Source organism: Vigna unguiculata, chromosome 5, assembly GCF_004118075.2.
Source record: "Vigna unguiculata cultivar IT97K-499-35 chromosome 5, ASM411807v1, whole genome shotgun sequence".
Lineage (NCBI taxonomy): Eukaryota > Viridiplantae > Streptophyta > Magnoliopsida > Fabales > Fabaceae > Vigna > Vigna unguiculata.
The window spans coordinates 5,584,825-5,601,708 of record NC_040283.1 but is presented as its reverse complement, the minus strand read 5'-3'; the positions used below and the strand labels follow the sequence as shown (position 1 = coordinate 5,601,708).

Below are 16,884 nucleotides of genomic sequence, written 5' to 3'. Positions count from 1 at the left end.
TCAAAATTTTATGTTAAAAATATGATGAGCGATAGGATCCAGTCAAATTATGAAGCATCCATGTTAGTATTGTGTTCCACAATGTTGAGCACATATAAAATCAAAATCCTTAATAGAAGTCTATATAAACAACTTTGTATTAGCCGACTTTCCCCTCTCACAAATTTAATACCATATTAATTATTATATTGTATGGCTCGATCGTTACATGATCAGTCTCTATTGCCCATGGCCGATCGGCCAAGTCACCAAGAACTGATGGAGGAGAATACTTTGAAAAAGGTTTCTATAGATGTTATCAACTTGTTGGTTCTAGGACATCAAATTGATTATGGGAAATTATGTGCCCATTTGCACCTTATTCAGTTTCTCAGTCATTGTTAGCTTGATTTAGAATTACAATTTGGACCGCTCGACTCCATCGAACAGACACGTCCTTGACGTAGAAGACATGTTAATCCTCTTTGTATCGTTCACCTAAATAAGTGCAACTTGGTTTGATCGGTTATGCTCAACCGATCAATCTACCTAGAAGTCAATTGATCTCCCAATTAAGCACAAATAGGTCAATAATCCAGATTAAAGATGATTGAATCGTGATTAGATCAACCTTAATCAAAGGCTCATAACAAAACTATAAATACAAATAAAAAAATATAGTTGTTGAGACTTTTATCTCGCATTAATTACAACTTTTATTGCTTTCACCGATATAAGCTGATTTTAACATCGGAACACCTTTAACAAGTATTCATTGATCGATTGCCAGATAAGAACACCAACAAGAAACATAAACAATAAACTTAAAAGACTTGAAAATTATTTAAATCAAGGTTCAACCCTCTCCCTGAAACAATTATAAAAGTAACATTTTTTTCTTTCACTTTTTACATAACTATGGAATAACATCTTATTTTATACATAAAATAAATATGCTTTCATCCAAATAAAAGGAAATAAAATCTTTTAAAAACTTGATTTTTTTTTTTCACTTTGAAGAATGATGTATCCGAAAAATTATATTCTAAAAGAGTTTTTAAATTTAAGGATAATATAATAAAAAATATATAAACAGATAATGTAGTTTACTCATTTGTACCAACATGTACGTATGATCAATTTTTAATGCTGACAATAACACATATAATTGACTTTAAGATATAGATAACCTCACATTATTTTTCCTTTACTTTTATAATATAGACAGAGTTTACTTTGATTAATAATGTTTGTCCCTTTTCGTCAAATTATGTACGATATCCTTTTCAGTATAACAAAAAATTAATAAAATTCTAAAATTTACATAATTTTACCTTTTATTAAATAATAACTGATTTTTTTTCATTCATTCTCTATTTTCTTTAAATAAGAGTTTTATTTTAAAATAAAAATGATAAAAAAGCTGAATGCAGCGTGCACATCACGCACAGAAGAAGCTCGTGGCCAACCCACCTAACAACAAACGTAAAGTAGTGGAAATTCTAGTTCAACGGTTACCACGCGGTGTTTTCCTCATGTCCCATCTTGCATTCGACAGACACAAACACCCAATAACTAAATAAAATTTAACTTAATGAATTAAATTAATCAAATTAAATAAATAAAAAAGTTAAAAAATTGTGTCTTTCTTCTCTCTCTGCCTCCACCCCCAATTCCCATTGTACCTTCTTCCTCTTTCTTTCTTTCTTTCCAAAGATAAAATCTTTACCCTTCACACCCAAACCCCTTTTGATTTCTTCCCTCAAATTTGCATCTGGAATCTGGCTTCTCAGTACTTCACACCACCATGGCTTCACTTGGAGCTTCACGTGCTCTGTGTTGTTCTGTGTTCATGATGTTTGTCACTTTCAGTTTTGCTGGGGACATAGTGCACCATGATAATATTGCTCCCAAGAGACCTGGCTGTGAGAACAACTTTGTCCTGGTAGCTGAAATAATGAATACAAATTTTGAAGTTTTTTTGTTTATGTCTGATGTGAATTTGATGCATATTTGATTGTAAAAATGCCAGTCTTTCTTTTTTTGAAGAAAAATTGGCTTTGCTGTTTGTTAGGGTGCTGGAGAGGTGGTGGAACAAGGAGAGGAACATTGTTATTATTCTCTTCTTTCTAGTTTTCTTAAGTCATTTACAACAAAATTGGGGGAGTTGGATTTGATTAAAATTGAAATTTTAGTTTCTTAATTCTGGAAAGATGAGATTTTTTCATTCTCTTTTATACTTTCACCTCCCCCTCTCCTCCACGTGAATCACTCTGTGGAGCATACTCAGTTAAAGTACTCTCTTCTTCTGTTCTTAAATTAAACTTAAGATGTTTAATCATGTTTTAGATTGTTTGTGGCATCAAGTTCTGGAAGTAAAAGTATACTTTTTTCTCTTTTTTGTTCTATGCATTAGTCACCGGTTTAATTTACATTAGTTTTAAAAAAAAAGAATTGCCTTATTTAATTTGCAGTGATGTTTTTCTGGCAATTGCAATGCAGAGATCTGTTCTCTGATTGAAGTTTGGTATTTTTATTTGCCATAGTTGATATTATATATTTGATTTCATCAATTTTTTCCCTTTCTAAGTGAACAATCGTGCCAATTCTCTCAACTTTCTCACTTGAGGTTGACTCAGCTCAACTTGTGTTCTGGACACCACTAAAAGACTAGTAATTCTTGTTCAATTCTTCTTCAGAAGTTTGTAACAAACATCTGTCTCGTGAAATTTTGTAGTCGTGAATCTCTTTTCTCCTTGATCTGCCTTCTTCCATTGAGGGGTTGTTTTTTAGTGAAAAGAAGGAAATGCCAAGTTCCTGAATGCTTTCTAAATTGGAATTTGAGCAAGATGATGGTGACCAGAGCCATGATAAAGACTTTTGTAAAATCTCATAAGCAAAATTGTAAACCTTTGGCCTGTGTCTTTCTGTGTTTCAGCAAACTACCATGTGGCATGTTGCAATTTTCTTACAAAGATAGGTAGGCACAAAGTATGAATGAGTATTTTCTATAAAAATTTTGACCCATTGCTCTTTTCTTAGGTTAAAGTTCCAACTTGGATCGATGGTGTGGAAAGCTGTGAGTATGTTGGCGTTGGTGCAAGGTTTGGCCCTACACTGGAATCAAAAGAAAAACGTGCTAACCATACTAGAATTGCAATTGCTGACCCTCCTGATTGTTGTAGCCTACCTAAGAATAAGGTATTCTAACTTCGTGCTTTATAACTAACCAAATGCAACTCCTATGCTTGTGAAGCATAGATGTTCACATAATAAAGCTTTAACTTTTTTAGATATTTGTAAGTTAGTAATCCGAAGTGTCTTGCTATTTGTTAGCTCACTGGCGAGATCATTTTGGTGCACCGAGGACAGTGTAGTTTCACAACCAAGGCAAATATAGCTGAACAGGCTGGTGCTTCAGCCATGCTGATTATAAATTACCGTACAGGTGTTTGCATGCAATTTTTCTGTTTGGAACTTATAGTTTGTTTCACTTCTCTCTTCTTCATGCCTAATTTACAATTAAAAGTGATGTGATCATGTGGTTCGTAGTTTCACAGACGATACTAAAATTTTGTTTCTTATTTGTTTATTTGTCTTTACTTATTAGAATAAACAACCATTTTGCAATGCTGTGTCTCTTGCTTTTGTAAGCAACTATTTATGTCCTTATTGTGCAGAACTTTTCAAGATGGTTTGCGAAGCAAATGAAACTGATGTGGATATTGGAATACCTACTGTCATGCTTCCACAAGATGCTGGGGAAAACTTGGAAAATCACTTACTAAACAACTCAGTGGGTATGTTTCTATTTTTTTTATGTGCCTATTCTTTTGTAATGAGTTATAGTCTTCCTTTACCAGACAAAAGTTTTAATTAACTACTTTATAGTATGATTCTTGATCTGATTAGTCTTTGCAATTCTCCATTCTTTAGTGTCTGTGCAGTTGTACTCTCCATATCGTCCAATGGTTGATGTTGCAGAAGTGTTTTTGTGGCTTATGGCTGTTGGTAGTATTCTCTGTGCTTCTTACTGGTCTGCCTGGACTGCGAGAGAGTCTGCCATTGAGCAGGAGAAGCTACTAAAGGTTACCTAGTTTCTTTTCATGCCAATTTTATTCACTTTTCCTTATACAAGGATAATATTATTTTGGTGTTCCAAAGAAGGAATACAAAAATTAACAAAGACACACAAACGAAGTTCTGAAAGGAAACTAGCTCATTAAAACAAAGAAGCGCTTGTGCTCCTTGCAGACTTGGCATGGAGGTTTCCTTAACAAAAGTTTATTCTCTTTTTAAAATAAACTAACTTATTTTTTTGTAAAGGAAGCCTTCTCAAAGTAAAACAAAGATTCATTAAATCAATTACTAACATATATATAGTATGTTTAAATTGCAGGATGCTTCAGATGAATATATAAGTACAGAGAGTGCTGGTTATAGTGCTTATGTGGAAATCAGTACTGCAGCAGCAATATCATTTGTTGTGATTGCTTCTTGTTTCTTGGTTATGCTTTACAAATTCATGGCATCATGGTTTGTTGAAGTTCTGGTGGTTCTGTTTTGCATTGGTGGGGTTGAGGTCAGTTATCATTTTTCAAAGTTCAATTCTTATTGGTTATGACTCTTGATTTTTCTCATCTTCTGTATGATTCGCGCCATATCTTGGGTGGTTATCTTCACCTGTGTGTACTTAGCAACATTTTGCTTCCTTCACATCTAACCCAATTCCTTGTCCATATTTTAAAGTCTTCTGTGTGGTATTCTGCTCCTATCCTCTTTAAAGATGTTTCTTTATTGACTTGAAGAGAAGTTGATATGCCAATGTTGGATATGGGAAAAAAGAAAAGAAGATGGTTCCGTCTCCTACACCCCATTCAATTCTGTTCTGCTTCTGCCCCATTTCATCCCTTTCCATTAATCCAGAGATTGTTATCTGTTGATTTTAAGGGGAAAAGGCAGTACCTAATACAGAAGAAAACAGAGAAGATGCAAAACTTAATAAAAGAATAAAGTGGAACGTAGAATGCTAACTTCAGTATTTTATTATCTTAATGCAACTTAATTTAAATGCATTCAGATATAACATAAGATTGCGTTTCATGATTCTGGTGACTGCACTGATAGCTTAGCTAAACAATAGGAAATAGCTAATCCACTACCAGCTAATGAAACAGAATAAGTTTTACTAGTTCAAACTGAAAAAAAATCTGAAAGCTTCCTAAAATATGCAACATCCAAAGGCACAATCTCAAGATTATCTTCTATAATTTTATGCGGACACTTTGAATACTTTTAATTGCATTTTTATAATTTTTGTACTCATTAACTTATATGCCAGTATTGGTCAGTATACCACAATATTTAGACAATTTTTTATACTTGATCATGTTTATAATTACTTGTGCTCACTCTTAGAGATGGATTTTCTCATGATTAAATTTTAGTGGTCACTTAAGATTAAGTTTATACATTATATTATATTATATTATAGCCATGTTGGCTCTTCGATTTTTCAATTGCTGGATTCACATGTGCATATTTTATCATATTCGAATCTTGCATCATAATCTGTCTTCCTAGGTCATAGGATTGCAATTTGCAACGTGATGTTGTTGTTGATATATAGCAGCTGAATGAATCTTTATTCTGTGCTTTCAGGGACTACAAACTTGCTTGGTGGCTCTGTTATCATGGTATGTGTTTCTTCCTTGTTTCCTTATTGTTTGAATTTTTGGTGTTCATTGGTTAACATTTTATGAGTTAAAGAATGATTAACTAATTTGATTGTTATTGTAAATCGTCGGAGGTTAGCAAATTAGGGGGTTGAATATTTGACTAAGTGGCCAGTGGCAAGCCTGTCATATATATAGCATTGAACTCTGAATTCTCTATGCACCAAATTTGGCAACTGACTGTTATATTGCTGAAAAATAAATTTTACATTACTTCAGCATGGTCAAGGTTTTTCTCCTTACTGTCAGCTTTACAGGAATCAATATTCATACTGTTAGTTAGATTGTTTATTCTACTAGATTCCCCTGTAATTATATCGATTTGACATCACATTGTGTACAGTTTCAGATGGTTCCAACATGCTGCACAAACATTTGTGAAAGTACCCTTCTTTGGTGCTGTGTCATATCTGACAGTTGCTGTTACTCCCTTCTGCATAGTGTTTGCTGTGCTTTGGGGTGTTTATCGCCATGAACCATTTGCTTGGATTGGTCAAGATATTCTTGTAAGAATAGTTCTGATACCTTTAATGTGTTCTTTTTGGTGGAATCTTCTTTTATACTTTTTTTCTGCTCATTATTTTTCCTACTTGTAGTTTTGACCAATATAGAAATGTGCGATGTAACATCATTGGACTTAAGTTATTAATCAGTAAAGTTCTCGGGAAAATTATTCGGTGTTGGGTAACTGAAAAACAAAAAAAATAAAATTATCAGATTCATAACCTTTGCTTTCTATGCAAGAAACTAGGATGTCAATTGTTAGTGCCAAATGATTGTATATTGTTCTTGGCCAATTGTTATTGTAAAGATTTTTCCTATTATTTTTCTTTTTCGGGTAGGGTACACGCTCTTTCAATTTCTCTCTTGCTCCAGTTCAAGTTTTTCCATTTATGTTTATAATAATCTGAACTTAGTTTTCTGAGTGGCTAGCTTGCAAACTTCCATTAAATTTTCAGGGTATCACATTGATTATTACAGTTCTTCAGATTGTGCGGATACCAAATCTCAAGGTGATTATTTACTTCCGTTCCACTTGTGTTTTGCACAATCTCCTACTTGGGTTGCTTTTCTAAAATCTTGAAAATTAAGCTTGGGGATGGATAAAAGGGCCTCCATTTCAGACACTAATGTATTCATTTTTCTTTGTAAGGTTGGAACTGTTCTTCTCAGTTGCGCCTTCCTGTATGACATCTTCTGGGTGTTTGTCTCTAAATGGTGGTTCCATGAGAGTGTCATGATAGTGGTGAGTGTTTTCATGCAAGATCTTCTTTGGACCTTTCTCCATAAAGCTTTTCTTTATCTCATTAAACATGATGCTTTTCTTCTCATTAAATTAATGCAACGTTTTCTCCTCTCTGCAGGTAGCTCGAGGTGATAAGAGTGGAGAAGATGGTATCCCCATGCTGCTCAAGATACCACGTTTGTTTGATCCTTGGGGTGGCTACAGCATCATTGGTTTTGGGGATATCATCTTACCAGGGCTTCTAGTTGCATTTTCTCTAAGGTTGAATAAGAACTCATTCATTAAATAATTCTGTTCATCTTGTTCCTTACAGCCGTTTTGGAAGGAGGAAGAGAATGTTTTGTGCCTACTTCATGAACCTAATTTTTCTAATGATCGAGTATACAGGTATGATTGGTTAGCAAAGAAGAACCTTCGAGATGGATACTTCTTGTGGGCAATGACTGCTTATGGTTTAGGTATTGCCATGTTTGATCTGGGGGTACTTTTTCATTAGATAGAACAATTCTTGGACTGAAAATATGCAAGTATATGTTTGGTCTTCACACCATTTTCGTTGAATTTGTATCTGCAGGTCTCCTTATCACATACATGGCTCTGAACTTGATGGATGGACATGGTCAACCTGCTTTGCTTTATATAGTCCCGTTTACACTTGGTTAGTAAAATTATTAGACAAACTAAAGTGACATTGAATTAAAAACACTGATTATTGTGCAAACAGTAATTTCTGGACCTATTCCACTGGCTGTTGAAATACTCAAGTTACACAAAATGTTGTCCATAGAGATTTATCCATGAACACTAACATCAGTTTTTGAAACCTTTTCTTTATTTGCAGGAACCTTTTTGTCCTTAGGAAAGAAGAGAGGTGAACTCAAGGTTTTATGGACAAGGGGGGAACCAAAAATACCTTGCCCTCACATCCAAGAGGATCAATCAACAAACCAGTAATCGCCAGCACAGTTAGCATCCTAGGTGTTAGATTACAGGAGACTTATAGCAAATCTTAGAAGACTGTAACATCTGTAACTTTGTCATAACCAAATTTCAGCCAATGATATATTATAGCATGTACTTAAAATCAGCCCTCGAGACTGGAGATACCTGCACAACTGTTAGATGATGGAGGACCCCGTGCAAAACTGTCTACTGTAAGAATAGATCTTTTTCTGAAATAGAAGATGGACTGGGATGAGGAGATTCAAGAGATTCGTTTCCTGATTCTGGCCCTCCTTAGGGTCCTTTTTTTTTTGGTAGACCTTTTTATATTTATACTTCCACTAGGATCTGGCTAAAATTATGTATTTAAGTGGCAAGCCAAATGACAGGCATGGACAACCTTCAGCCAATGGAGAGAAGATTGGAAAATGATGAATTTGGAACTTATGAACTGTGAAGAATACAACTTAGTTTCTGTTATTTCATGTATGAAATTAATAATGTATCAAAATATGCTTGCTGTGCTGAATCAGTCTCAGTTTTCACCAGCAACTGATACATCATCCGAAGAGGATTATGATAACATGTTCAAAAGGAAAACTATTGAATGGCTTGTTAATGCAAGATCGAGGGATACAAGTAACAAATGTTCTGTTCCAGCTAAAACTAAAAAATTCATAAGGTAGAAAGGAGCCATTAATTAAGAACTAGATAAAAGAAACCGACGAAAACCAAATGAACACGGCGAATATAATCCACACAACCTCAACCTTTTTTTATTTCTTTCCTATAAGTTTACAAGAGAACGCCCCCAGCAGCTAATAGCACCAGAGCTGAACACCAATAATGAACAACAAAGAATCAATTTAAACAGTAAAATAAAAATAACTGACATGCAACAATTTTCTAGCATGTGTCAGTATCTCTCAAAATTGTTAAAGCCATTAGTCATCTGGGTGGGCTTGCAATCTTTTACGCACTCATTTCCAACGCATCCAAGTCGCAATCCTGTATATAGAAATATTTTTATTGAGTTGCATTTTGAACAGTGAAAGTGAGTGAAATGAAATGGAAAATTGTCATTTTGAACAGGCAGTACCAAAAATACCGAAGTGAAGAAAGTGCTTGATTACTAATATTGCGTACTTAATAAATTCAACACTACTCAAAGATAACAACAGACTGAAAGATTACCAAGTTAATCTGGCCAAGTTCTGTTGTAAGGTTAGAAGTTTCTTTGGCAATGATAGGGCACCATGGTTCTACAAGTTGATAGGACATGGTAAGATGTAATTTTTACTTTGCATAATAGGCATTCTAACAGATAACTTATATAAAATACGTAACAAAAAAGAAACAAATGTGTATAAACAATAAAAGTAGAACACCAAATACATGTAAGCAACTTTAGCAGATAAACTGTAGAAGCTAATTTTAAAAGAGAATGAATGCAGGAAAATTTAGTATACAAATAAGGTTTTTCAGTGAGAGAAACATTTTAGAAAAAAATTAACATCAGCAACCAAGCATAGAATGAATGGATAGGTACAATCACTTATAAACAGTGAAAAAACATACAAGCATTTCGCCGTAGAAAACTATTTCCATTGGGACTAAAAAGCATCGTCTTCCTTTCTTGTCCAGATGATAAAAGTTCTTGCATCCTCTCTGGCCAGTCAGAATTCAATCGTCGGGCGAAATCTTCCACTTCCCTGTGTTCAAAATGGTTACCAAACACATAAGATTTGCACGACATGGTCTTAAAAGCACGTTTATATAACATTCTTTACATCAAAATGTTACCTTTTATACCTAAAACAACAATAGAAGACAACTAACGCAAGAATGGTAGCCATTGGGTTCTACCCTATACATGTTCACTAATTTTATAAGAGCAGGCAGATTTTAACAGCTGTGTGTGACTATGAATGTTAGTTATAGTTCGTGAAGGTAGTAATCCACTTGTAACTAATTCAAGATGTTGTCACCAGTATATATATATATATGTATATGTATATATATATATATATATATATATATACACATATATATATATATATATGGTTACCAAACACATAAGATTTGCACGACATTGTCTTAAAAGCACATTTATAAACATTCTTTACATCAAAATGTTACCTTTTATACCTAAAACAACAATAGAAGACAACTAACGCAAGAATGGTAGCCATTGGGTTCTACCCTATACATGTTCACTAATTTTACAAGAGCAGGCAGATTTTAACAGCTGTGTGTGACTATGAATGTTAGTTATAGTTCGTGAAGGTAGTAATCCAGTTGTAACTAATTCAAGATGTTGTCACCAGTATATATATTTATATATATATATATATATATATATATATATATATCTGAAACTGAATTCACTTCAGCAATAATCAGCACATTTTGAAATAAAACTTCACACTCTTCTCCGAGAATTTCTCTCCTCAGTTTCTGTTCCTCCCATTACAGTTTCGAAAACTATTTCTGTTCTTGTTGTAAATAATAATGCTGACTATGCTATAACTATCCATTCTCTTTATATGTGGAATGTAACATTTGGGTGTCCCAATCTCAACGTCATGAGAACTATACCTATACAACCGCAATGGAATACTCCACTCATCAATAAAAGCACTCAAATTTTGTTCAGCCTGCTATGTTGAAAAAAGACATCGACTACCTTCCTTTCTACAACCTGCTCCTCTAATATCCTCCAACAATGTTCTGTACTGCATTACTTTTGTAGATGCTTCCTTTCTACTCAAAGCAAGTCAGAAAGCTTCATCACTTTTCAACAATTTAATTTCATAGCTGAAAAATTATTTAACTGCAAACTAAACCTCTTCAAACTAATTGGCGAGAGGAGTTTTGCCCACTCACCAAGCTTTTGAATGACTCAGGCATTATAAATAGGCTTATCTTCTTCCCTTGTACACAATACCAAAATGGTGTAGTATAAATAAACGAAAGAACATTGTCAAATTGGGTCTTCCCCTTCATTCATGCCTCTTTGCCCTTAAAATTATGGGATCAGGCATTTATTGTCTCAGTTTTCTTCCTCAATAAACCTCCCCATTGCATCAGTTTACTTTGCTTCCTTATACACCATTGTTCAACCAAATGCCAGAATACTCAATATTCATTCCAAGAGTCTTTCGGTGTGCTTGTTTCCCTCTTCTCAGACTTTATAAAACTTTGCATTCATCGCTGAAATTCTCTCTCTTCTAAAAATTAATAAATGTGAAACACTGCACTAAGTGTTAGCTGAAGTTCGTAAGAGTAAGATATTCAGAAGCCACAGGCTTGATTCCTTGTAAACCAATAAGAAAATTTGCAATAAACTTAGGAAACAGTAGAAGCAGAACTGAAGTGGCCATTCAACTATCATCATAATATTGCCAAAGACTAGCTAAGAAAAGGGGGAAATATTACTTGCCATCCTAAGCAAGTTAGCACATCCAATGGCATTAGCCATCTAATAGCTTTACAATATTCATGGTCATGAAAAATTAAAGGCTAGTTGATATAGGATACAAAATATTTCTAAATTTATCATTCTCCTACAGAAAACAACAAAAAAGATGAAATAAATAAATAAAAAGTTGTAAAGTCCAACAAATTGGCATTGCCATATCTTCCTCTGATAAACACAAACACTTCATGCCATATTCAACCAGTAATAGATGACTCAAAAAGTACAATTTGTAGAATGATGGATAGAGTTCAATCATTCTGATGCCTTGTCCTCTGCATATGCTATACTCCACAAAAAAAAAAAAATCCGAAATGCTATAGATCACTAATGAGGAGAAAAGCTTGTGATCTGCTACTGCAACTATGCTAAAGACTTTAGAAACAACTTAGTGCAAACATTATAATTAGTGTGTATTTGGTTCATGCCTATTTGAAGAAATAATTGTTCTTTTCTAATCACAACTTCCTGGGAGAGCTTTAAAAAAATTATTTCTCCCAAAAAAGCATTTCCAAACATGCACTACGAATGTAGCCCCACCTGTCAATTTTTTCCTTAAGTGCAGGATCAATCCCATCATCTATATCTCCATCATCAAACTCCTTATGAGCGAAAACATCTTCTGTATGTGAAATTGAAGTCTCGGCAATTATATCAGCTTCAGAATTTGTATGTCTGATGTTTTGACCATTTACTTCCTATCATGAGATAAAAGAAGGCAGCACTTAAATTTACATGATAAATAGTTGAATTTTTTCATTAAAAAAAATAGAACAGAATATTTGTAACAACCTTCTTATTCACTCCAGAAGCTTCCTTCAGACAAGAGTTCTTCTGATGTTGCTCTTTTTTCCTTCTATTTTTCTTTTTATTCTTAGAAGTTTTAATGCCCTTTGGATCTGTGACGAAATTCTTCATCATTAATTAGGCTTTCAAAGGAATTAAACCAGAAAATAAATTAAAAAAGATACAGCTCTCAGAACATTCCACCCAAAGAGTTATGAAACTATTCTAAATAAAAACAAGTAAAAGACAAGAGACATGAGTAACAAAAACCATGCTACATATAGACATAATTGCATAGTAGGTTCAGCGATCCCATACAATTGTCATGGTAGGACCAACAGTCATTATACAGTTCTCATTGGTCATTGTCATTAATATCTTCCCTCTTATTTCAATCATCACACCAATCACTATGTCCATCATGAAGGTTTCACAAAAATAATTTCATGAGGCCCAAATATAATATAAAATAGAAAGAATTCAATTAGGGATGAACAGGAAGTAAACGCAAGAAAAAAACAGGGATACAAAATGTTTTACCTTCATCATTTCCATTAATAAAAGACAAGAGATCATCAACGGAACGTTTATCTATATGCTCTTCTTCAACTTCAACACTCTGAAACATGCAAAAGATTATTCTCATTAAATTCAACAATTTAAAATTTAGGATAGAGAAGAGATACAAGACAACATATCTTTGCAGCAAAGTTCAATTTAATTGGGAAAATCTAATTAAGGAATAAGGACTACATCATACAATGTAACATATACTGTAGGTAATTTGATAAATAAAGAAACAACACGTGTACCTTCAACCTCTCACGCTCTTTTAGTTCTTTCCTCTTCTTCGCATACAATCTGTTCAAAAGCCTGATCCTTGGGTCATCAGTTGTGTTCTTCAAGGGCTCCAACTTCTCTTCCTGGATCAAAAGCACGTGTGAAAAGAGAGAATTAAAGATGAAAGAAGACATAATTGGCATACAGAGTTCTCACAAGCACCAGACACCTCAGTTAGATCATCAGGCAGATGAAATATTTCACGTATCTCCTCTGGAGATTTTCCTTCAATTATCCGGGCAAGTGCACGACTTGTAAGATCAACCAATGGCTTCAACTGAAGGCTGTCTGCAGCAGATGTCAACTCACACAGCCGCTTTGTGTCCATCCTAACAAACTTTTCATCATAAGACTTCCTTTCCTATACAAAGAACAACCCCCAGGTAAGATCATCTTCACATATAGTTCTTCAGCACTACATTATCTTTTTACAAAGATAATAACAATGTACATACAAGCATTAAAGAGAGAGGTAGAGCAGGTACTAGAACCTTGTTTGAGCGACCTGGTACTTGATGAAAACGACAATAATCAAGTATTAAGCTCAATGTTGCAGGACTGACTCGTTGAGGAAGACATATTGCACAATTCTTGGAAGATCCCATCCCTTTTTGTATTATTTCTTTACAAATCAAAGGGCAATACATTGCAATTTCTTGTTCCACTTGCTGGATTGAACCATCTGATGTCTCAAGCCAGATATAAGGCTTCATCATCTGAAATTTTTTCTGTGAAACTAAGGATTTATCAGGAACTGGGACTGAAAAAAAAAAAAGACAAGCTTTTTGCTTCTCTGGCAGAACCAAATACTCGAGAGAGTGAATAACTCATTTTATCATCTGTATGTTTTTAGTTTGTTATGGCTGATAAATTATAGCAAACTGAAACTAATCTAGTGGAGTACCAACTCATTAATCATTAATTTTAATGATACTTAATTTTTTTTATAATAATTAACAAGCGAACTTTAAACCATACTAGGACTGATTAACATACAGGAAAACTAATCCAGAGTAATAGCAATTTCTCTAAACCCATCCATTTAAGAGCCAAAACTAAAGATAATTCATATTCCTGTCTAAAACCTCAGCCCATGTAACACCACTTAAATATCTACAGTTTCTAAAATCTCAACAACTCCAGAGAGGAAAAACAATAAACATTGTAAGAGGATGATAAGACTCACAACAAGATTTAACTTATCTAAATATTTTTAAACTAAGAATTTAAAATATAGTAACAGTTAGAGAGCTCACATTCACTAAAAATCTATCTTATTGAGAGTTGTTGGACCTATTATGCCACGTACAATTGGGCCTCATCCATTCCCACACTCAAGAGGTTTAATCATCAATATGAGAGAGTGTGTTAAAAATTCCACATCAATTAGATATATAACCAAATTATAATACATATATTGGTGCAAACATTATATTTCAAGCCAATTTTGTGTACTTGAATTAGGTTAAACTCCAATTTCTAAGAGTGGAAAAGATTAATACTAATAAGGTTTTGAAACGTATACAACGGAATGTACTCTTTATGAATAAAGATTAAAAGAAAAAATCAGCATGCATGACTACCAAATCTAAATGAGACAAACAAGATAAAAAACTCAAAGTGATACAACTTTAAATAAAAATTGAAACGTAGCATACCTCTGGTTTAATAACCGTCATGTCAATTTCTGACATATTAAACCAATTTGAAAAGTAAAATCTATTGGTGAAAGTTTCTGTGATGCAAACAATATTAGCTGAATCACAAATGTAAACTTCAAATCCAGACAGTCAGATAATGCATCATCCAGTTGTCATAGTTATTCAGCAATAAGGATTAAGAAGCTCCAGCAACATCACTCATATGCGTGGTCCGTAAAAGTATTTGCAAAACAGATGTAAACTTGAGAAAGTGAAGAATGGAGAATAATTTAGCAAGAGTTTGAGCTACAACTGTAAAGAACCAGAACAAGAAGTCACTACGAGCAGAAAATACCATTAATGAAATGTAAGCAAATATATACTACTTAAAATTCAACCATACATATGTTGACAGTAACAAAGTGCCAAAATGTTAAATTCTTTAAAAATGAATTTATTGCTATTCAAATATGTATCTACATAAAGAGTTTAAACCCATAGCTTTTGCTGCACGAATATGTACATGCAAATACTTATAATGATTTTATCAAACAACAGTCCTATTTTCATATAGGTTTTTTGAATAGTGATCAAACATTGCATTATAAGCTGTGTGATATTTGTGTATAAGATATCCTTGTAAATTTCTTAGTTTTATAGCTAAAAATAGTTAATAGTACTTTCACATGTCAAACAACCTCTTCAGATATTCATTTCCAGAAATTAATAACACCTAATGTACCTTCTTGCACCAATTCTCAAAAAAAAAAAAAAAAAAACCTCGTATGTAAGAATTGCAGAATACCCTAGCAAGCTACCCTTAAATTCATCTAACCAAAATTTTGTTCTTCTTTAAAAATTCTACATAAACTTACAGTCACAAGTTAGAACTTCCTTGAAAGAACTTAAAGCACATAAAACCTCACAAGCACCAATTATATTACATTAATTCTCATATAAAAACAACCACTCAAGCAGTAAACCAAAAGCACTTCCCCATCTCATCAAGAATTCCCATTCCCACAACACTACAATCACCCCTCTCCAGTAGAAGTCATTAAAGACTGAAAAAAAAAAACAATAACCTAAACTTTACCATTGCAAAACAAAATCACTAACACCATCTTTTGTTACAACATCATCCCCAGCTAGCAAAACAAAAAATAACCCAACAACAACAACAGCAAAAACAGCAAACATATACAGGTTACGTGGGGTCACAAAAAAAAAACACATTTTGAAGATGACCCACGATTATTTACCACGTGCTAATGTCGAAAAGGCACTAAGATGTGACAAAGATAAAATGGGAAAAGTTTTCTTGCATTCAAATAGAGCTAGGCAATCCATGTGTTAGAGAGAGAGAGCAAGAAAGAGCGAGGGAGGAAGAAGAAGACGAAGAGGTGGAGGAAGAGGGGATTGAGTACCTGAGAAGAGAGATAAGAAAGGGGTTTGCTTTGAAATGGAGGGAATTGGCGGTTGTCGGCGATGGACAGAAATGGATAGATAGAATGGAAGAGAGAGAAACAAGAGAGAGAAAGAGATTTTGATTTGGATGAATAAAAATAAGAAAGAAATTTTGGTTTGACATGGGTAATTGGAAATGAAGAGTTTTTATTTTTATTTTATTGTTATTGTCAAGATAGAAAAATCGTGGAATGAAAAAGAGTAGTGAACGACGCCGTATTGAAGCTGAGAACCTTTTCGCCTCGTTTCGAAGTGGGTTGTGGGCCTTGTAGTTTTTAACCTAAAGATTATGGCTGACCACTTCTTTTTGCACCTTCATAATTCATAAGTCGGCAAAAGCTTCTGCACCTTATCAAATTTCTCACTCCACCCCATCAAAAGTTTCTGAAATTTTGTTTCCGTAATAGGAGAGAGTTGATTGTCTTACCAAAAAAAAATATCCTGATTTGTTTTAATATGTTTGGGAAAATAAAATTCAGAATAATGGAGTACTACAAGAAATTTGATAGGGTGTAAAAAGTAATTCCCTCCTATGTTTTTGCTTTTCATCACTGTATAAAATACTATTTGTTTTATCTTTTGAGTTGTTCCATTCGAAAGTTAATAAAAAATATTTTTTTTAAAAAATAGTCTTAGAATTGTACATTATGAAAACAAAAATTATTTTTCTTTAATTATGTAATTTGAAAGTTAAAAATATTTTTTTTAAATCGAAAAGAATTAAAAAATAATAACTCTTAAATTACGTACTTTAAAAATTATTTAGTAATC

General features: G+C 33.5%; 2 protein-coding genes across 7 annotated transcripts; one reads left to right on the top strand and one right to left on the bottom strand.

Annotated features, from left to right (window-relative positions):
* The first annotated feature begins 1,624 nt into the window (after nucleotides 1-1,624).
* On the top strand, nucleotides 1,625-8,431 carry LOC114185798 (signal peptide peptidase-like 4). Its single transcript, XM_028073717.1, has 14 exons — nucleotides 1,625-1,924; nucleotides 3,022-3,180; nucleotides 3,316-3,427; nucleotides 3,660-3,779; nucleotides 3,916-4,067; nucleotides 4,379-4,561; nucleotides 5,641-5,675; nucleotides 6,058-6,220; nucleotides 6,674-6,727; nucleotides 6,868-6,960; nucleotides 7,079-7,221; nucleotides 7,348-7,418; nucleotides 7,535-7,618; nucleotides 7,802-8,431. The coding sequence occupies exons 1-14, from the start codon at nucleotides 1,787-1,789 to the stop codon at nucleotides 7,912-7,914; spliced, it is 1,620 nt and encodes a 539-aa protein (XP_027929518.1). The 5' UTR covers nucleotides 1,625-1,786; the 3' UTR covers nucleotides 7,915-8,431.
* Nucleotides 8,432-8,651: 220 nt separating this feature from the next.
* LOC114185799 (SKP1-like protein 21) lies at nucleotides 8,652-16,256 on the bottom strand. Of its 6 annotated transcripts, none has more exons than XR_003604899.1 (11): nucleotides 16,074-16,238; nucleotides 14,665-14,958; nucleotides 13,498-13,734; nucleotides 13,176-13,367; nucleotides 12,979-13,089; nucleotides 12,707-12,785; nucleotides 12,173-12,279; nucleotides 11,921-12,078; nucleotides 9,481-9,614; nucleotides 9,097-9,164; nucleotides 8,652-8,910 (listed from the first exon to the last, which is right to left on the bottom strand). XR_003604899.1 is itself a non-coding variant. In XM_028073718.1 (10 exons), coding segments are annotated over exons 2-10 (1,056 nt in total). In that variant the 5' UTR covers nucleotides 14,701-14,958; nucleotides 16,074-16,238; the 3' UTR covers nucleotides 8,652-8,908. The 6 variants fall into 6 exon arrangements, 1 of the variants encoding a protein (XP_027929519.1); XR_003604901.1 differs by having other exon boundaries at nucleotides 14,665-14,741; nucleotides 16,074-16,229; XR_003604900.1 differs by lacking the exon at nucleotides 16,074-16,238 and adding an exon at nucleotides 15,909-16,067.
* Nucleotides 16,257-16,884: the final 628 nt, after the last annotated feature.